The sequence below is a fragment of the Neomonachus schauinslandi genome, chromosome 3 (assembly GCF_002201575.2).
Source record: "Neomonachus schauinslandi chromosome 3, ASM220157v2, whole genome shotgun sequence".
NCBI lineage: Eukaryota > Metazoa > Chordata > Mammalia > Carnivora > Phocidae > Neomonachus > Neomonachus schauinslandi.
In genome coordinates, this window is record NC_058405.1 from 161,668,529 (window position 1) to 161,690,928 (window position 22,400).

General features: G+C 37.8%; 1 protein-coding gene across 1 annotated transcript; it reads left to right on the forward strand.

The window, feature by feature from the left end:
- The first annotated feature begins 1,420 nt into the window (after positions 1-1,420).
- Positions 1,421-22,390, forward strand: ICOS (inducible T cell costimulator). The gene is made up of 5 exons (XM_021703222.1): positions 1,421-1,485; positions 17,597-17,935; positions 18,616-18,722; positions 19,860-19,944; positions 21,903-22,390. Exons 1-5 carry the CDS (start codon positions 1,428-1,430, stop codon positions 21,941-21,943), a joined length of 630 nt encoding a protein of 209 aa, XP_021558897.1. The 5' UTR covers positions 1,421-1,427; the 3' UTR covers positions 21,944-22,390.
- The last annotated feature ends 10 nt before the right edge of the window (positions 22,391-22,400 follow it).

Genomic DNA, 22,400 nt, shown 5'->3' on the forward strand with positions numbered 1-22,400 from the left:
AGCCCTAAAAAAAGATCCCTGGGGAAACATCAGAGACATAGTGGACTCACTGCAGGATCAGCCTCCTACCTTACCTGTGGAACCCCTTGGCTCTGGTCCAGGATCCCTAATTGCTCTCCTAGAGCGCCAAACTTGGAGTCCGCTTCAGAGCTCAGACATTGAATTGAAACCTTGGTTGCCCTGACCTCCTGATTTCAGCTTCTCACCTGGATGTCTCCTCTGCAGCTGACAGTTGGTCTTGCCCTGTTATTTCCCAGAAACCCACCCTGGATCCAGCATCTTGGAAGCTGGTTCAGACCTCTGGATGGTTGGCTTGAGTGGCTCTACCTGCTTTGGTTAAGAGTGAGGACTCTGGAGCCAGACTCTCCAAATCCTAGCACTGCCACTCGCTATTTGATTTGTGCTGGTACTTTACAACTCTGTGCCTCAGTTTTTCTCATCCGTACAATGGGAGATTAGTCGTCCCCATCTCATAGAATGGTTAGGAGAATTAAATGAATTAATACGTGTATAAAACATAACATAAATACACATACACAAATAATCCAGATTAATATAGTATTAGCTATATTATATTCTATTTTATACATGTTAAGTATATATTATTTTACATTTAATTTTATGCATGTTTTACATTAAAATGAATATTCCGTAGAAACACTTACATACATACAAATCTCCCTATTTATATTATTATTACTGTTGTTATTGTATGTTCTATCTCCCTGCAGAGATGGAGAGACCTTGGGTAGGCTTTTCAACTTTCTTGCTCTCATCTGAGGCTATAGGTACACAATTCATGGTTTCTACAGACTCTGCTGTAATATGCAGGACAGAGTTTAAGTTGAATTAAAATAGACCCCATCATTTGGAGAATTACAATCTACAGTGAATGTGATGTCAATATTTCTCCAATTCCTAAGTCACTCTTCTTCCAGATATATCTTCATTTCCATTTCTGTAATAATTCCCTTTGTTTCTTGTCCTGTTTCTAAGGTTTTCTATCTCTGGAGCAAATAGCAGAAGATAGAATGGTATCAAAAAACATATTATTTATCACTTGGCTGTTGTTAGATCCTGTTATCCCCAGGAACTATTGATTCAGGGGAGTAGGGTGATTCTGAAAATAGGCATTGTCTCTTTCTCTCATTTTATTGGAACCAGAATGAGGGTAAAGTTTCCCTCTGTTTTCAAAATTATCAGCAATCCAATCGATTAAGCTGAACCCCCGCAAACAGTCAACAGTAATGCCTCACATACAGCCACTGACATCAACTGAGAGACACCTCCTTGCCTTGATGGTAAGTGTGACACTACATAAACCCTCACAAAACCCACTTCCTTTCCAGCAAATAGAAAACACTTGAGAACATGAATTCACTATCAGCTTTGGACACTGGAGAGGGTTGCATCCGTTTCTGGCAAACATGAAGTCAGACCTCTGGCATTTCCTTCTCTTCTGCTTTCAAGTTGAAGCCCTAACAGGTAAGTGGCCCAGTGATTATTTCTTATTATCATTCAAATGAACGTTAAGAAAAACCAAAGGTAGAAAGATCAGGCACCCAATAGAAGGGCTTTTTGTTTGTTTGTTTTCTGTGTTTTGTTTTGTTTTTTTTTTGTTTGTTTGATTTTGAAAGTAGGAACAACTGGAGAAGAGCCCAAGCGCTTGGCTCAGGGTGTGTGTCTCCAGGTCACAGCTGACGGCGTTGAATTTGTCCTGCTTCCTTTGATACTGTGTTTTTCAAGATGAAGAAAAAATTGTTTCATCAGACCATTCAAATTTTAAATTACCTGCTTGGAGTTACCTGTTGGTGGAGAAAGTAGAAGAGTGGCTTACTGTTCTCAGAGAAAGATGAAAGGCAAAATGACTTGTGTCAACTGAATGAAAGTAAAATAATTCTGGTATCTGGGCTGGGAATTCTTTTTGAAGGAGAAAATAAAATGGAAGGGCTTTGAAAAAAAGGATTTTGATTTTAATCTTATCTGGGTGATCTGTTGTCAGAAATGTCTAGGCTGCCCCTGAGTTTTTTGTTTTTTTTTTGACACGAAGTGTCAGGGTCCCTCTAAAAAGCCAGGGAGTAGCAGATGCTAGCCCCTGGAGACGTGAAAGAAAAGCAAACCACCATTCTGAAGTCTTCAATTCTCTCTCTTAGATGGTATATATCAGACTATTTAAACGATTTAAATAATGCGACCTACAACTAAACTAAAAAATGTGTTTCTGCTGCTTCTTACTTGGTACATTTTTGTATTACTTTTATCTTTCACTCTGAGCCATGTTCTTGAGGCTGGCAAAAGCAAAGTGAAATTGTATTAAGTTGGAAAGTTCTATTAACACTAAAAGCGAAAGGAGAAATTTAGTAGGTATAATCTTATCTAGACATAAATTTTGCAGCGATACAAAGAAATAAATTTTACTTTTCTCTCCAAAGAATTAAAATGCAAAAGCAGATTGGTCAAATGTTTCATCTTGGGGTAGTTCAAGGTGATTCAAATGCTCTTAAGTAAAGAGGAATGAAGAGTGAACAATTAGAGTCTACTTACAAGTTCCAAAGTCAGGTGGGGGTACTTGCTTGTTTATGCCTTGTCTACAACCCAGTGAAATCTTTTAGCAGCATGAATAACAAATGAACAGCTTTGGGATTGATACTCATTTATTCATTCATTCACTTAGCTGTTCATTCACACGGCACCAAGCACTTACCATACAGGAGGTACAGTGAAAGCTGCACTGTGTACAATGATGAACAAAACCACAGCAGTCCCCGCTCTCAGGAAGCTAACTGAATGGCTGGGAGAGAGACATTAATCAAATAATCCCATGAATTGATGATAATTACAGGCAGAACTCAGAATGTAACAAAGAAGCCTCTTTAACCTGGGTGCGTATGTGGGTGGGGTTGGGGAGTAGTGTTCAACAAAGTCTTTTCTATGGCAATGGCACTTGAATTAAGATGTGAAGGATAAGTAGGAATAAATGGGGAGGATGGTGTGAAGGGGAGAAGAACACTCCACACCAGGAGAAGAGGAAGTGCAAAGGACCTGTGGCAGGAGGAAATGAAGTAAGGTCAGGGGACTAGAAGAAGGTGGATGTGCCTGAGCACAGAAAGAGAAGGGTTTGGAATGGTACAAGATGATGCTGGAAAGAAAAACAGAGGCCAGATACCATTCAGACTATCTGGGCCATGTAAAGGATTTTGGATTTTTTCCCAAGAACATTGGGGCAAGTCATTGAGGGCTTTGTACTGCTAAAAGGTATCCCAATATGTTAAACCCATTTGGGCACTTATGGTTGATGATAGTGTGCTTATTATCAGCTTGAGATTTGAATTAACAATTGTGTTTTTTTCTATGGAAGGATAGATCCAACCTAGGTAGAATTATTTTGAGTTACTAGACTAAGCTGATGAAGAAATTGTGCTTCTAGAATGATATTCATCTTAGGCTCTAATGGAATAAAACCAACGTTCACTCTCCCCACACAGAAAACTGCCACGTGACAAGTCATTTTTTGGTTTGAGGCATGAGTGACTAAATGGAGATCGTAAATTGCTAACCGTCTCCATGTTCAAAATACCTTCATGATACATTTATCTAGCACCTATTCATTCTTCAGAGCCTACACCAAGCACTTGCAGGTCTTTTCCTTTGGCATATTTTTAATCCTCGCAATGAAGTAGGTTTTCTCATCCCACCAAGAGGTTAAGTATTCTTACCTTCAGTGGATGTTTGAACAATCTCAGACCAGGAAAGGCTAAGTGATTTGTTACATAGTAATTCATGGCAGAACCAAGATTAGAACACAAATGTATCTGACTCCAATAGTCACACCTTCCGCATTGCTTTGAAGCAGCAAGAGATATAACATAAGCTTAAAGGGGAGAAATTCTCATCAGTGTTGCATTTGGTTAGTGAATTAATAGGCTGGAAATCTTGGTGATTTCTTAACTATTGTTCTTAGTGTAAAATTTAACAAAGCCATCTTCTTTTAATGATTCTGGAACAATAGGAAGCTCCTCTTCGTAAAAGGATCTGGAAAAAATGTGAACCTCTACCTCCGTTTGGAAGACCCTCTTTCTACACCGCTGGGCAATGAGAAACATACGGGTGACCTTATGAATTCTGATATTAGAAAGACCACTCTGAAAGCAGTGTGGAGGCTGCGAATAAGTGGGAATGACGGAAGTCAGATGGTGCTTAACAAACGTGCACGTCCCATGATGTGTTCTGGGAGGAAGCTGGGAGAATAACCCTCAGGTTCATTTTGAGCCTTGCTTTTGTTTCCCAGCCATCCAATCCATGATTCCAGAATTCCGTCACCTGAGGAAAAACAACCCTCTGGTGTCTGCAGATCAGCTCCTCCCCAGAGCTCAGAGAGAAGTCTGCTGATCTAAGCTGATCTTCAGCTCCTCCCACAACTCCCTTCAAGTATTTTTTTTTTAATTTAAAAACTTTTTGTATTTATTTTTCTATTTTTGAATAGGAGATACATGTATATGGTGTAAAATTTAATAAGTACAAAGGAGTATACAGTGAAAAGTAAGCCTCTCTTGCCCCCTTGACTTCCCGTTTCTCTCTGAAAGACCATTGTTGTTACCTGTTTCTTGCTGTGAAACATATTTTCCAGAAATATTCTGTCTATATAGTCTTATATGATTATAATCAAACTTTTTGGATAGCTAACAACATATACATTATTTTCTGCATTTTGCTTTTTTAAAAAAGTTTTAACTATGTATCTTGGAGATTTTTCCACAACCACACATATAGAGCTACCTTTTATTTTTAATAACTAATTGTATTCCATTATATTGTTCAATTATAATTTATTTAGCACCTTGTTAATGGAAATTTTATTTATAGTTGTTTTTCCTCTTATAAAATCCTTCAAGTACTCTTGTTGGATTTTTAAAAATCCAAATTGTTAACCCCCCTGCCCCCGTAGATGAATTCAGGCCATTCCCATTCAGTGTGATAAGCCTGTACTTGATTTTATCTCTTCATTGTTATGCTTATTTTATTTATTTTCCTTTGCTATTGTATCTTCTTTTTTGTCTGGTTCTTTCAATTTCCCTCTTTGCCTCTGTAATTTGGAAGGTTGTCTACAGTTCTTAACTGAGTAAGTCATTATGTTCAGAGAATCTTGAATGTCTATTTATTTATTATTGGCTTAAAATAAACAATGACCATGGCCTTGCCTGATGTGCAGACCCCACAGTCCCATTGACCTGAGAACTTCTGAAGGTTCTTCCATCCCACTCTCATGCTGTCCTGTTAGTGCACCCCGCCCCAATCTTGGGCTTTGTTGAAATAATAATTGCAGATCATTGCTAGTTTCCTCTTACAGTATTTCTCTTCTGTTTTAAGAATCCCTTCTTGATGCTTCCTTCACCAATTCAGTGACAGCATCACTTGCCTTCTGCTCCTGTCTTGTGATCTCTGCTCTGATACGGTGATCAGAAGACTTCCATTATTTTCTTCAGATACCCTGGATTCTATGAATTCCAGCATGGGTAAAGAAGTCTTTCTTTTCCCCTAAGGGGTAACTAATATCTTTTCTGGGAATAGGATTTCTGGACTGAAGTCTTTTCTCTTAATGGTCCGTGGATCCCCCTCCACTGTCTGCTGGCTTTTAGGATGGCAGGTGAAGCGTTGTCTGCTAGTCTGATTCTTGTTCTTTTGTAAGCAACTCAAAAAAATTCTCTAGAATCTTGTAAGCTATTTATTTCAATATTGGAATTCAGGAATTCCACCAGGATATGCCTGGCTCTGTGAAGATTTTCATGAGCATTGCTTGGGACTGGGTGAGACTTTTCAATCTGTAGACTTGAGGGGTTTTTTGTTTGTTTGTTTGTTTTGCTTTTTGTTTTTTTAATTTCAGGGATATTTTTCTCCCCGTAGTTGTAGTTGTTTGATCATATCTTTGTCTTTTTCTCTTCTTTCTAGGAATACCTATTATTCTCATGTAAGATCTTGAGTGCCTTGATTTTTCATTACTAGTGAACATAGTGGCTTTCATAACTTGCCATTGCATTAGCAACTCCCTCAGGTGAAATGGAATATTATGGTTTTTAAATTGCTAGCAGCATATCCCTATTTCTTCGGAGAAACAGAATGTAGGTGTGTAGAGAGGACCTAATTCTCATCTTAGTTTTGCTCACTGTAAAGTACATAGACTTGACTTAAAAAAATTGGCCTCTATATTCACAGTTGTAAACTGGGCAAAACCCACAACTTATGCTACTTTCCTACCTTAAGGATATGAATTTTATATGTAAAAGGATTTATTAAACTTTATAAATTAAAAAAAAATTTAAAAATCATCTGTTGCCTTCAATACCCTAGGAAAGGGCCACATTTACTCCATAAAAGGCATCTCTGTGCTATTCCAATAAATTGAGTCTATCAAATGGCACTTTTTGGTCATCCTAAGTAAAATAAGACCTTTGGCATTTGAAACCTTCTTATGAAAATTCAAAACCATATTTTGGAAAGTGGAACTTAAGTACATAGAAAATATATAACACAAATGAAAACTGTTAGTCAAAACGTGATTTCTTTTTCATTGGTTTAGCATGTAAGGTTGATCAACACAGACCAAGATTTGCAAATTTAAAGAGAGTAAAGTGTTGGGGATATGGACCTCCTCTGGGTCATGTATAACATATTGATGCCTGTTTCTACTTTGCTTGAGGAAAAGCTAAGAAAAATCAAGTTGTCTTTAGGGAGGGTGACAGACTCAAGAATTTTGGTTCTGTCAACCACTAGATCTGATAACATCTTTTGTTTGTCTGAGCCATGTTGACATAGGCATTGGACCTTCAACAAGCAATTGAAGATCATTTAAATGTAGCTGTTTAAAATTTGAGAAATCAAACTTTTTGCAGCCAACATTTATATTTTCCTAGGATTCAGCACCAAAAAACAACAAAAACAAACAAACAAAACCTCTAGTGCACTCATAATTAAAATTTTGTTTATTTTGTACCATCCAGGTCTAAAGCAAGAATCTCATGGTAGTTCCTGTTTGTACTTATTTAATGATGATGAAAGTTTGCATACGTGAATCCATATTTTTACATGTCTACAGGCAGATAAGTTTCAGAATAATCATTAAGAATTTAGACCTTGTCAGAGCAAGGAGCTAGACTTCGTTGCAGATTCAAATACACAGGGCAACTCAACACGTAATGGTTGATGAATGAGGATGTCTAGAGAAATAAGTGTGTGTAGCACAAAGTAATTTCATATCTAAGAAATTATTTTATATATTTTTGGTGTATGATAACTTTTTAAATCACAGAATATATATGTGGCATCAATGTAAATAGTACTTTAAGTACTTGGGACGTTAATACACATAATACATCTGGAAGGAAAAGAAATACCTGAATATAACTTCCCAGTCAAATTTAATGTTAAAAGCTTCTTCTTTTTTCTTGTTTTTCAGCAAGTCTCTTTGGCTTCTGTGCTTTAGCTTCTATAAAGTTAGAGGGTTGGACTAGATTATTGGACTAAAAGACTCCTTAAGAATGTGGATTTTGGTCTCAGATTGTCTAGGTCCATATTATGGTTGCACCATATATTGGCTCTATAACCTTGGGGCAGTTCTTCAAGCCTCAGTTTCCTCAAAATAGAAAATCTGACATAAAAGGCTGTTATGAACATCAAATTGTATGTTTCATGTAATGCATTTAACACAGTATTCAATGCATGAGAAACTCTCAAGGCATACAAGTTGTTGTAATATTATTATTTGGAAGCTTTTGAAAGCTTAAATATTTATTTAACTTCCAGACCTATTAGGCTTCAGAAAATTGTCTGAGCATCATTCAGTTTGAATATTTGCCTTTGGACTGGGAAACAAGTGTTCTCCAACATCCAGTAAACAGATTCTCTTGCTCTGCTTTTCTCATTTTTCTCCTCAGTCCATTGCGGGACATTTGCCAACCATGCTCAGCCTCCATGTTTTTCTATGCATTCATTTATTTCATTGAGCTTCTAATACATTCCAGATCCTGGGATGATTTAGGTGACCATACTACAGTACTTATCCTTGTGAAGCTCATGTTTAAATGAGGAAGACAGACAAAATAATTATGATCTAAGCTGATATACATTATAAATATATTGGTGTAAAATAAGTGTTATTGAGAGCATAGAGATAAGAGTCTTTGAAGTCTCAGGGACCAATTAAAAATGGTTCGCAAAGAATGAATGGGGGTCTCTAGGAAGATAAAGAAGTCCTGGGATATTCTAGTTTATGGGAATAGTTTAAAGATGCGAGAAGAACAGCCAAAAAGTTTAGTATGGCTTGAACCTATATGGTCCACAGATTGTGAAAGGAGTTTGTGTCATGCTAAAAGACAATTGATTTTTTTTTTTTTACCTCATAAGCCACAATCTAATAGAGACTTTAAGCTGGGGAGTGACATGCTTTTTAGAAACACAATTTTGGGAAGAGCATGAAGAATGGACTTGGAAAGGGAGAGAATCCTCTTGAGAAGGTCAGTCAAGAAGCTTCCACAGATGAGGGAAGACAAAAAAAGGTCCTGGATTGGCAATAGGAATAGAGAAAAGCAACTGAATTCAAGAGATATCTTTGAGCTAGAGTCAGCTGGACTTGGTGGACAATTGGATCAGGAGAGTCAGGGAGAGGGGTCAGACTAGTGACTCCCCTTAAATGATGAGGTTTGAGTTTGGGAGTGAATATTGAGTTCAGGTTGGAAATGTTACTTTTGATCATCAGAAGAAATCGGACAGAGATGTTAAAGGAAATTGGAAATAAGGGGTGAGAGCCAAGGGAAGGGGTGGCTGAGATGAAGGTGTGAGTTACTGGAGTAGAAATGGGATCTGAAGCCTTAAATGGAACAAGTTCACCCAGCCAATGCCTTGTCTATGTGCCCAAAGGGCTTTACACAGCAGCTGAGGGATGGGAAATACTGTGGATATTCTTGGGTGCCAATAAAATTCTTTCTCCCTCCCTTTCTTTGGAAGAGACTTGGGTTCATTTAATCTCCTGTGATTTCCCTGTTAGGACAGTTTCAAATCAATGACAATGAATTAACTAACAAGTAACTTGTTTGCAAATTAACTACTTCATGAATATTGCTACAAAGTTTTATAACCTATTTGGCATTCTTCCATTTTCACGAAGAAAGTTTTTACTAGAAGAAAATCAATCTTCCATTTTTTCTTATTATATAATAAGATGCACACTCTAAAGGACCAAAGATTGTTTTATTCCCCCCCTACAAAGTCCCTTGGAGAGTAAAAACAATTCAGACATTTAGTGTGTGTGTGTGTGTGTGTGTGTGTTTCTATGCTCTCTTGGCTTTTTGATTTTCTCCCCACTTTTCTTCACATTTTTTGTCTTTCTTTTCTACAAATGTTAAGAATTTAGATCAGATTGGGCACCTGGGTGGCTCAGTTGGTGAAGCGTCATTATCCCAGAGTTCCAGGATGAAGTCTGGCATCGGACTCCCTGCTGAGTGGGAAGTCTGCTTCTCCCTCTGACCCTTCCCCCCTCATGCTTTCTCTCTCTACGCTCTCAAATAAATAAATAAATAAATTCTAAAAAAGAATTTAGATCAGATTGGGCTTCTTTTGCCTGTCCTCCCTACTGACTTCAATCACTTCTTTAGAGTATGGATGTCTTTGAATAGTAAGTATAGAAAAGATGCATGTATAAAAATCTAAGTTTTAGCCAGTAGACTTATAAGAAATGACAATGCTTTTATGAAAGGTGAAAACAAGGGTAAATGCAGGTTTTCTTAAAAGCCAAAATTTCTTAGTAAAAGATCAAATGTAACAAAACCTAAATAAACATTGCAGTTTTTAGAACTTCATCTCTTATGTCACATTCATGTGCCGTGCTAAGCTAAAGCTTATTGTTTGATTACAGAAAATCTGTTTAATAAGCACTATCAATAAATTGCGAACTCAGGAGGTCTTATCTTTCTATCACTCTGAGACTTTTGTGGAGGTTTGTGGTTAGAAGTCTGAGTTAAGGAGAGTGAAGTCAAATTGCTGATTAGTCTCACACCCTCTGCAATTGTGTGGGTTTTCTAACATGTTTTTGCCAAAAGATTTTCAACTGGGGATAATACAATTGCTTATAAAGAATCCTGACAGGATGGGTTCTAGCAAGACCATCTTATACTGAAGAAATGGAATAGTTTAGATATTAAAAGAATCAATTTAGAAACAAACTCTTCTGAGCCACAGTACAATTCTCAGGTGAACGATCGTTTCTTCCAAGTTTTGTTTTGTTTTTTTCTCCCCATACTGCCCTTGCCCTGGAGATAGGAATTTTCTTGTCCCTGAAACAATTTGAAAACCTAAAGAAATCACCTAATACAAAGACTCTGAATTTATTCTTGAAAACATTAGTCTATTGATGTCAAGAGTAAGGTTATAAAAATCATAGTTAGCAGAAGTTAACAGGTTTGAATCTCTATCGGGAGGGTGGTATTTAGACGTTGTAGTCAATGTGATTAAAAGACATAGTATCTGTTCTCTAGAGTACTTATAATCTAGGAGTATCAACAAGAAGTACATGGATATGGTAGCAAAAAAACCCCAAAAAACTAATACTTAATATTCAGATTTTAAGACCCATCACCAGGATTCAAGAGAACATATTTTTATTGTGTTTTTAATAATGTATTAAATGCTAAAAGATATAGCGTGGTATTTTATCACAACCACATGCTGTGGTTTTGAAACATCTGCATATATTGGAAAAATTATTGGTCCAGGGGCCCCTATTGTGGTCATACGTTTTTTAATGTATGACCAAACAAATTTAAGAAGTGTGCACTCTGGAGGATCTAAATAATCAGCCAGGCTTAAACTTGTCCTCTCCTCTATAGACAAAAAAATAGTCAAAAGAATCATCAATCATCTAAACAAGTCTTTATGAACCTAGTGTATATTTACAGATCAAGAACCTGTTTCTTTGAAGCTCAGACAGAATTTTCATTAGAATCTGACATTCCATTTCAGGGGATTGATTGACTGATTATACATTTTGCTTGATTATACATCTGCACGTACTTGTTTCCAGAAGAAAGACAACATGGCATAGCTAATCATGGGATCATGTCCCAGTTAGGAGCTGTGTAATCCTGGGCAAGATACTCATTTTTCTGCTCCCGGTCTAGCGTGATAAATGTAAATATAAAATGAAAGGCTTAACTGGATCATTTCTAAGTGCCCTTTTGGTTTTTACATCGTATATTCTATTCATCTCCCCAAACTTATAGTATCACTGAGATCTACATATTCATTTGTTCATCTGTCCATCCTTCCAATAAGTATTTATTATGACTTACTACATACTAGGTGTTATTGTAGGTACTTGGGATGGATTGATGAATAAGATCAACAGGTGCTTGATTTTAAAGCTGATGTTATAGTGGGGTAGCCAGACAATAAACAAGTAAATAAATAAACCAGATAATTTCAGACAATGATAAATACTTTCTCTCAGGTAATATGATAGAAAATGACATGAGGTGTACTTTGGATTGAGGGGTCAATGGTCACTGAAGAAGTAAGAAGCAGTCATGTGAAGATCTGAGAGAACATCCCAGGTGAAGAACCAACAAATTCAAAGCCCAGGGGACCAGTTGCTTATGTTTGAGGAATAGAAAGAAAAGAAGTATGGCTGCAGTATAGTGAATGACTGGTATTAAATGGTGTTAGAGAGGTAGGTAGGTCATGCAGGTCATGGAAACCAGGCTAAGGATTTGGATTTTATTCTAAGTGAGATGTATGTTTTATAAGCAGGGCAATGACACTATCTGTGAATGTTAAAAGATGATTCTGGCTTCCCTGAGGAGAATAAATGGTAAATGGGCAGGAGTGAGAGCAGAAAATTAGGAGACTCTTGTAGTCCTACAGAGGGATGATGCTGGTTTGGCCCAGTTGAAGTTTAGGTGCAGGAGTAGTGGATAGATTCTACCAGACATGAAACAGAAGTACAGGAGATTAGCCCTTCTTCCTGTAGACAGATTTTAATAGGATCCTGTGAGAGTCAGTCTGTAGGAATCATGAAGTATCTAGCTTCATGTGGTTGCCTGCTTCCATTACACTTCCCTTGGTTGTTGCTAGAGGCACTTCAACCTTAGATTGAACCCAAAATCTTTTATGCACCCAAGAAGTTGTATGACCTTAGACAAATAATCTAACCTGTCTGGGTCTTCAGTTGTCTGAACAAAAGAATTAGGCTTGCTGTATAATTTCTAAGTTTACCAGGTCTGATTGTTTATGATACTGGGTGGAGGTTGAATCGTGTTACAGGAAAGGTGAAGGAGAAGGTGTTTATGGGGCTCTGAAACATGGACAGTGTCTATGAGCGTTTACGGGCACTGGAGATGGAGATGGGATGTTAGGGAGGGTGAGGAACATAGCAAAGACTGTGAGAATGGATATTTTGGAGGATGATTTTTTTTAAAAGATTTTATTTATTTGACAGAGAGAGCGAGCACAAGCGGGGGGGAGTGACAGAGGCAAGGGGAGAAGCAGGCTCCCCGCCGAGCAGGGAGCCCGATGCGGGGCTCGATCTCAGCACCCTGGAATCATGACTCGAGCGGAAAGGCAGACGCTTAACCCACTGAGCCACTCAGGCGTCCCAGGAAGGATGATTTTATATTAAGAGGTGGTATGTGGAAAAAAAAAAATTTAAGCTGAGGGAAAGGAAAAAAGAACAAGGAGAAAGAAATTGGTGAGGGGAATACTCCCAATTTTTAACTTCCAGTATGGCAGAAGAACAGACCAAACATATCTGATACTCAATCAAAACAAACACTGGCTATAAAAATTGGTGCTAGGGATACCAGCACTCCCTGCTGAATGTTAGATTTGGAGCTGAGAACATCCAGGGAGGGTGGAGAAAAGATTCTAGCTGTTTCTGCAGTTATAAGAAACTAATATATTCAGGTTTTCCTTACATTGTCTGCTGATCCACTAAATGCTTTAGCCATGGGTATAGAAATGATCCCCTTTGATACTATTTTTTTCACATGTCATCAAAGGCTAAGGACCATTTGTAATTAGGTATTTGAGGATATCTGTTCTACAGGTACCAAGGTAATTATGAAGTAATTCATTCAATATCATACCTGGCTCCTTTAATTGAAAACATTCAAATTGCAGACTTAGAGTTGCCAAATGGTTTTCCAGATGAAAAGCTTAAGCATTGGGTATGTAGAGACATTAAGTCAGGTGTCTTATCACTACATTTCATAATAAAAAGCTCACCTGGGAAGTTTTTATTATTTTATTTAAAAAAATTCTTTTTAAAGATTTATTTACTCATTTGAGACAGAGAGATACAGAGAGAGAGCATGAACAGGGGGAGAGGCAGAGGGAAGGAAGAAGCAGACTCCCCGCTGAGCCGGGAGCCCAACGTGGGGCTCGATCCCAGGACCTGGAGATCATGACCTGAGTCGAAGGCAGACGCTTTACCATCTGAGCCACCCAGGTGCCCCTCACCTGGGGAAGTTTTTAGATTAAATATGAAAAAATGAACAAGTCACAGCGTCCAGCAGAAATGAACTTGGAATCCCCAGTTACTCCTCTCATGTCAATGGCACACATCCTTGGCGCTATCACTCAAGAAAGACTTAGGTAGTCTTCTTAGCCCTACCTAAATACTTTTACAGGGAATGTGAACGTCTCATTCATTTTCATTTCTCCTGACTCCCTGGAATCCCCCAGTAAGATGCTGGGACTGAGAGAATTCTGGAAACAACAACAAAGTAATAGCTCTCTTGGTTGTTTGCAGTCTCCTCTGGATATATTCTGATCCTGGATCCCTAGAGAGTAAGTGTTGGAAAGAATTTTATGTTTTGGTCTCACTTCTTTATTTCCGAGAGGAAGAGGCTGAAGTCCAGAAGGGTACCAAAGTCACAGACTTGCTAATGGCAAGACCAGAATTTTCCTCACGTTTTCTTGGGAATCACCACATTGTACTTCCACTACTCTGCACTGCTGACTGTTATATTTCATCTTGTGTTGGGTTACGGGTCATAGTGTGGGAATGGGGCAGAGAAGGGAAGCTGCTAACAAAACATCTTCAGAAACATAAGACAGGGCATCTCTATGTGTTTACATGGTGGCCACAGTCACTTTTGCTCCAAGATCTCTTTGTGGTTTACTTGCTGTCATTCTAAAGTCCTTGGGAAATGTGCTCTGAACATTTCTAAAGAAACTGAGAATGAGCCCACTGATTTTATCATTGGCAGCAGGCTATAGAGACATAAACGTCAGAACGACAGTCATGCAACATAATTTACTTTCAGGTAAATAAGTCCCCAAGCAAAAACACCTTTCCTTTGAATATAATGTAGACCTATGCTCATGCTATCTGTTCTTTCCTTTTTGCCTTTTGCCTATGTCGTTTCCTCTATTTTAAAAATGAAACACGTGTTATTTTCCTTCTGTATAATTTTGTATTCCATAACAAAACATCTACACAGAAAAGTGAACATAAATATACAATTTAATGAATCATTATAAAGCATACTACCTTCCTCCCATAATCACCACAGCTCAAGAAATAAAACATTGTCAGCACCTAGAAGCCTTTCCACCCCTGTGTTTTCCTTCCTGATTCCAACACTTCCTTCCCTATATCCCAAATCATTAGGTTGCATTTTTGTGATGTCCATTTAGGTTATATATTGTTTCTATTCTTTTAGTCATTATGCAAGAAATAACATGCATGCTTCACTTACTGAAGTTTCTCATTACATGTACCTTTACTGTTTTTCTTTTTACTTTTTATTGTTAATGCTGAGACATCACCTGATGGTCTAATAGTTCCTTCTTTGAAGGTAATCAGTCTCTTTTCTATGGCGGCTCTTAGGACTTTCATTATGATATGTCTAGACGTGCGTATTTAAAAAAATTGCTTGTTATTTGTCAGGATTCTTAAATCTGGATGAGGACTGCATTTCAAATAATTTTTCCAACCTAATTTTCTAGTTCACCAATTCTCTCTTTAGCTCTAATATGCTTTGAACCTATCCATTGAATTTTTAATCATAGTTACTATGGTTTTTTACCAGTTCTAGTTGATTCTTTTTCAAATTAGTTGTTTTTAGTTTCCTGTGCTTTGCAGATATTATTACAAGTTTGTCTTTTATTGCCTTAAATGCAGTAAGCTCAATTGTTTATTTTGGGGGTCTGATAATTCAGATATATAATTTGGGGGGGGGTTGTTTCTGTAGTCTGTTGTTTCTATTGTTTTGTTTCCTTGCATGTCATTGTTTTTAAATATTATTTGCAGATAGGATTTGAGGCCTAGGATGTAAATCTTTTCTTCCTGGAATAGTTGCATTTTTACTATCAAAAGCCTAAGGGTAATAATAATCCAAAATTACCTTAAACAAAATTCAAGGATTTAGGTTTTCTGGACCATTGAAGTGATTTGAAAGTGAGCTATAATCTGCAGGAGGCTGGTTTCTTCCGGCTTAACTGTAGTGCAAGAAGGAAACCCTTTGAGATCCCAACTTATTGAGGAGAGGCTCTTCCAGGTTTCTTGCTTTGCAGACTCTGGGAGTTGAGACATATAAACAAAAGCTTGAACCTGGCAGAACAGCGAATGCTCTCAGAGTAAAAGCAACTTCTGAGCTCTGCTCATCTCTCTGGGTTCTGGTTCTTCAAATTTAACCTACCAATTTCTCCTCTTTGTGAAACCTCATTAAGCCTTTTAATAATACTTTTAGACCCTTTTGTTCAGCATTTTTGGTTATTTTGGTGTGGGAATTTGTTTGGATCTGGACTGCCGTAACTGAAAAACTAGAACACGTGTACAGATTTTCACAATCAAACCCCAAGTGGAAACTCTATTTCCCTTGTAATCTGAGAGCCATAAATTAAAGCCTACAGATATTAAGGAGAATAACTGTGCTAAATCTTAAATAAAATCAAGGCAACTAGTGCAAGCAGAGTTGTGGCAAATGAATCCACCTGCCTAGTGCTAGTCCTCTCACAGATGGGAGTTCTTTCAGAAAGCGATATGGTAACACACAGTGTTATAATCATGTTTAAACATTGTGGCCACATGTCATAAAAGCAAAACGCTAAAAATAACCATAATATTCAACCTTAGTGGAAGGCTTTAACAAATTATATATTAATATTATGTCCTAATATATAATCATTAAAAAGGATACTTGTGACGACTATGTAAAAAATGGAACATTTATGATATACCATTAAACGACAATAGCAGAACACAAAGTAGTATGTTTGCTATATAAAGCATATGTCTGGAAGGTAAAGGGCAAATATACGCAAATAGCATTTCTATTTCACTGTACGGCTGGGGCAACTTTTTTTCCCTTAAACATTCATTATACTTGTTATATACTCTTTTTAGGAATAAAGGGAGATTTCAAAACATAAGCAAAAAACTGTCATGCTAATAATTTTCCCAAACAATTTCAGTGAGAAACTTTTATATTAAAGAAAAGGAAAAAAGGAAAGCAGAGAGCAGTTTGAATTTATAATCCAGTAACTCAGAATATGCAACTAGGCTAAAACCTTTTCCATTCTTTTTTCATGTGACCCCTATGTAGTTTTCAAAAACACGTTTGGCTTGCTGTAAGCTTAAAATTTATTGAAAAAAAAAAAAAAAGAAAAAGTATACAAAAATCTGGGGCCTTAGTATTGTCATCAGACCTTGATTCAATTCTCAATGGATCAGGTTCAGAAAAGACATATTTCTATCATTTGAAAATGATTCATCTGCTGTTTTACTCTCTGGCAGGAGGGTATAATGTAAATACATATTTATATATAATCAGTCATTTTTAGTTTAAGCTATTTTTCACTTTTTAATTTTTTTTCTAAACTATATTATTTCCCAAATCTCATCCGAAATTTTCCTTTGGTTGACTAAGTGCTAATTCTCCTTCAAATTTCAATTTTAAAATCAAAAGGGCATTATTTGATTCTGTAAACAAAAATAGAACCCCACCACCTTTATTTGAACAGTACTCCATTGTTAGCATTAATTAGGATGGTTTACAATGTATTTATTTGTTTGGTTTACAATGTATTTATTTGTTTACCATCTGTCTCCAATATGAAAGGGCAGGCAACATCTCTGATTATACTATGTAAATATATTATTTATTACAAATTATATATTCATATATAACAAGCAAATTTCTGTGTAGGCTTTTTTTTTTTTTAAGGGCACAGTTTTATTTTTTGTCATGTTCTTTTTTTGCTGTTGTTGTTAAAGATTTTATTTATTTGACAGAGAGAGACACAGCGAGACAGGGAACACAAGCAGGGGGAGTGGGAGAGGGAGAAACAGGCTTTCCGCTGAGCAGGGAGCCCGATGCGGGACTCGATCCCAGGACCCTGGGATCATGACCTGAGCCAAAGGCATACGCTTAACTAGGGAGCCACCCAGGCGCCCTATCATGTTCTTTTGGTTGTGAAATTCTTTCATTTTGGTGCAATAGAGGTGACTGTATGATAAGGAGAGATTACTTGTGTGTTTAAATATAATTACTGGAGTAACATCTTCATAAAATGTCACTTTCGCTTTGTTTTCTTCCTTTTTATCCAGGAGAAATCAATGATTCTGCCAAGTCTGAGATGTTTACGTTTCACAATGGAGGTGTACAAATTTTATGCAAATTCAGTGATACTGTCTGGCAATTTAAAATGGAGCTGCGGAAAGGGACAGAAGTACTCTGTGATCTCACTAAGACAAAGGAAAGTGGAAACACAGTGTCCATTAAGAAACCAAAATTCTGTCAATCTCAGTTATCCAATGATGGTGTCTCCTTTTTTCTGAACAACTTGGACAGTTCTCACGCTAGCTACTACGCCTGTGAACTGTCAATCTTTGATCCTCCTCCTTTTCAAAAAAAGAATATTAGCAGAGAATATCTGAATGTTTATGGTAAGACATTGTTTTCATCTTTCAGACTCGAGTACGTTTGTATTTTAATGACTTTTCTCACTAATGAAAACAAGCAAAAAAATATCTTTTGTAGAGTTCGCTTTGGTGCAATTGATGACAATCATTGATTATGAAAATATGCAAGGGATCATTTATTAATAATAATTAATATTAATCAGTTATATGCAATTTGATCATGTAGACTGCTATGTTAGAAATAGATCATGTTGTCTTTAAAGCGCATATGTCATTAGAGATCAGGAAAAAAATTAAGACTAATTACCCAAATCCATGGCCTAATGGCCATTGCCTCTATTCACAAAAAGTTTAAGGTTTTGGTTTGTGGAATGAAAGGAGATGATTGAAAATAATAGTTTTATACCATTACTATTCCTACTTACTTTTCTACCAAAATATGGACCCAAAAAAAGTCCTTTCTATTAACCCCATTTGTAAACATTCTGTGTGCATAGAGTCTTTTAGGTTTTAGCTTTTAAATTCTTGCTATAGTACAGAGATGATGTTATTTACAATTTATTGGATTCCATGATTGTAATGAAGCCAAGCTCCATTTGATTAAATCACTTTTTTAAATTTGGTAAGAGAACCTGTGATTCAGCACTGAAAGAGGAGATTTGATTCTCTCAGTTTTCCCTTAACATGTTTCTTTTCCAACCCAGAATCACAGACTTGCTGCCAGCTGAAGTTCTGGTTACCCATAGGATGTGCAGCTTTTGTTGGAGTCTATATTTTTGGATGCGTATTTCTTTGTTGGCTTACAAAAAAGGTGAGCGATGTCTATTTTTTCTTGCATTTGCTTTACTGAAGAATATCAGTAGTTATTTACTCATCAAAACACATATCGCTCTAGCCAGGGTAATTTGATTAACAGACAGACGATTTCTTTTCCGCAAGATATGCCTACTAATTAAACTACTAACTTGGCAGAGAAGCTTATTTATTTTACAGCTGCTTCAGTCTAAAAAAGGATTTGATGGCTTATAGAGAGAGCTGTTATTGTTATTATTCAAAAAAGATAAGGGAATCGGGGCCAAGAAAACACAAAAAGGCAGGACGAAGATTGAAACATAAAAATAGACGCTTCTGATTTCTAAGAATTATTGCATGCGGGCTGCACATTTGATTTTAAGTTTCCAGAGTCAGGGCAAAGAGGAAACAATCCGTTTTATGTTTCCCTCAACTTGTCGATTAAACAATCAGTGAGAAAGTCTTGTAAGCTGCCAGCAGTAGCTGAGAAAGAAATGGCCAGCCTCTTCCCATGGTAAGTTGCTAGGGCTCTGTTTTTAAAAAACACTAATATAACACTGTATGTAAACTAACTGAAATTAAAATTAAAAACTTTAAAATTAAAAAAATTAAAAAAATTTAAAAAATTTAAAAAATAAAGAACACCACAAAAAAGCTAGGGAGATAACTTGACAATGACAAAACAATCTTTCTGTGCTGGGGGATTTTCTTTTCAGTTGTTCACAATACAGATTCTCAATGAAAGAACTCACACCATGCTGCATATTACACAAGTATGCTAATACCCAAGTATATCCACAGTGTGATCATTGGCCAGACCGTGGGTATATCTGTGCCAGGATGGAATTTGGTAAGAAAGAGAAAGAAGGAAGACAGTGAGATAGGGCCCATGATTGAAATCTACAGAGGAAGGAACAATAAAAACAAAAATGAGGAAGGAAATTCGGCAGAAGCCTCTTTATTTAAAGCCCTTTTCATATTGTTCTCCTACTTAGCTGCAAGTCAGGAGCCTGAGCCGTATCCTAACATTTTTGTTACATACCACTTCAACCAAGAAGAGAAAACAGTAAAAAAAAAAGAAAAAAAAAAAAAAAAAGACCAGGGATGGAGATAAGGAAGAGCAGATGACAAACCATATTTCTGCCTTTTCTTCCAGAAATATCAATCCAGCGTGCATGACCCTAACAGCGAGTACATGTTCATGGCAGCAGTGAACACAGCCAAAAAACCTGGATTCACAGGTACTGCTCCATCTGGGGCTTTGGGCAGAGCAGAGTGTTTTTCACCTTAAGCCTGGAATTTTCATGGTTTATTTTAGAGGAAGGGCAAATGTCTCTAAGGCCCAATTTTAGATTTTTCCGTGAAATTCTGAACTTTCACTGTAAGTTTATACCCTCTGCAGTACATTGAAAACAAACAATAAGTCTGTAAGCCACTATTAAAAATAAACAAGCAAAAGATTCATAAGCCACTATTGTATCGAGGCAGTTTTCCAATCGCTGTTTCAAAAACTGGGACGATTCTAAGTCTTCCTTGGTAAGAAGTTCTTTAAGTCACCTGATGAACATTTATTGGCTATCAGTGAAGTGCAAATTACTGAGCGAGGCCTGGGAGATACACAAACACGTGGAGGAGGGTTTTGGACACAGATTTGGAAGAGAGATCTGGGCCAGTGCTCCCCAGTGGAAAGAGGAGTCGGGGAAGCTAGTATTGTTCTGATGAAAAGAAGGTGCAAGGTCATAGAGTCTGGATGACTGACTGCACAAGGCCAGTTAGGTGTGACTTTGACTTTTTCCATTCAGAGTGAATATTGTCAATTCAAGGGTTGTTAAGCTGAGGAGCATCTAGGAGGTTTGAAGCATTCCTTGTGGAAAATTTGTAAGGCTCATGCCTTTGAGATGAAGAATGTAATAAGACAGAAGCCCCTGAATTTTTGCCACCATTCAGTGGTGAAGGACTTGTATAAATGGGATGCAAACAGCATCTGTAATCATGGACTTAAAGCATGGGAAGGGAGTTAATGCTCCTCAGGCTAACTCCTCATGTTTTGGGTGAGAGAAATTGATGCCCAGGGCGTTCAGTGATTCCTTTTGCTCCCTAGAGGTTTCCTACCATAGCTTTGTCACTAGCAAAGAACGTGTGTTTCATGGCTTTGCTATTGAAAACAACAACAACAACTTTTCATCTCTGTGCTTATATTAATGTGTCTGTTTTAGTTCGGATCCCTGAAAGCAGACCCTGAGACAGAGACTTGGGTATAAGTAGTTTATTTGGAAGGTGACGCCAGGAAAAAGGGGTGAGGGAGCAGGGAGAGCGAGACAGGCAAGGAGGAAAAGCAAATGAAGGTTGCATTACTGAGATCTCAGCTGGAGGCCACAGAGCTTCTGAGAAATGTTCAGAGGTCTCCCAGAATCGTTTTTCCGAAGGGTGGCAAGGGAGGTTATCTATCCACTGGCTCCCATCCCCACTGGCTTGGGGTTGCCAGCAGGGCTCAGGAGCTTTCCCTCACGCACCTGGAACAATGCTCTATGCTTGGAAGAGTGTCTCACAAGTCTTCAGAGAAAGCCCAGAGGCAGAAAGCAGAGAAATGCACGGTGGGGCTATTGTGCTAGAATGGACAGCATGTGCAGAAGTGTCTGCCCCAGCTGTGGCTGGAATCAGAGGTGGACATTTTCACACCCCACCTACCACGTGTAATAACTGAACATGGCCAGAGTGTAAGCTTCTTGAGGGTAGGTAGGGTCTCCCCTCTGTATTCTGAAACCACTAAGCAGACACAGGTTCAAGCAGAGCATGCCTCAGCACCTCTGTCAAATATTTATTGTATGATAATTATATGCATAATACTGTGCTGAGTAATTCGTGTTGGGTAGAGGGAGGGGAGACTCAAGAGAGTCCTTGTCTTCAGTCTGTGATGTCACTGGGAAAGCTGATGTGTTTGTAGAGAGGGTGGAATCGGGGTAGTGGCAAAAGTACTCAGTTAAGTGAAGTGTAGCATTCAGCTAACGTCTGTTACAGGAGTTAGGAGTGGGCTGGGAAAAACTTCACGGAAAATGCGGAACTGGTGGTGAGTCTTGAAGCCTAAAGAAGAGTTTCGATGGCATGTGCGTGTGTACAAGAGGCAGATGAAAGGGACAAACTTGTTGAAGGGAATTGGAATAGAGTGCTTTTAAAAATGTTGTGCTGCGTGTTGTTACAGGTGTGCCTCATACTTTGGAACTCTGTGGCACCCAGGCATGAACCACACTGGCCAGCTTCCCCCTGCCATGAAGCGCAAGATTCCCACGTTCCCTGGACCACAGAGAGTCAGACTTGACTTGAGTACATACATCTTCTGCTGGTGTTTTGTTCAATCTGGACCAGTGACTCTATCAGTCAGAAGGGATTTTAACAGGCTGCTTCAGTACTGTGGGGTTATCAAAACACCCTCTTGCAGCTAGTTTTATAGAAAGCCCAGCTCGTGCTTGCTCAACAAATAGACCTCACTGGGATGGAATTCCAGATCTTCATATCTGCTTCTAGCAATGCACCAGCCAGTAAAACAAACACATCTACAGATATTTTTAAGAGATGCCAAGGGTACGGAATCTGCAAAGCAAATGGGCAGCCAAGGGCCAGTATCTGTCTGCATTTCACTAAGAGACTACCTCTTCTTCCTGTAGGAATGAGCATTCCTTTTTAATGAGATGGTGGACGG

Coding starts and splice junctions, on each gene's coding strand:
- ICOS (XM_021703222.1), top strand. CDS start 1,428: ATGAAGTCAGACCTCTGGCATTTCCTTCTCTTCTGCTTTCAAGTTGAA. Junction 1,486..17,596: donor TCAAGTTGAAGCCCTAACAG/GTAAGTGGCCCA, acceptor CTTTTTATCCAG/GAGAAATCAATGATTCTGCC. Junction 18,723..19,859: donor TTTGTTGGCTTACAAAAAAG/GTGAGCGATGTC, acceptor CTTTTCTTCCAG/AAATATCAATCCAGCGTGCA.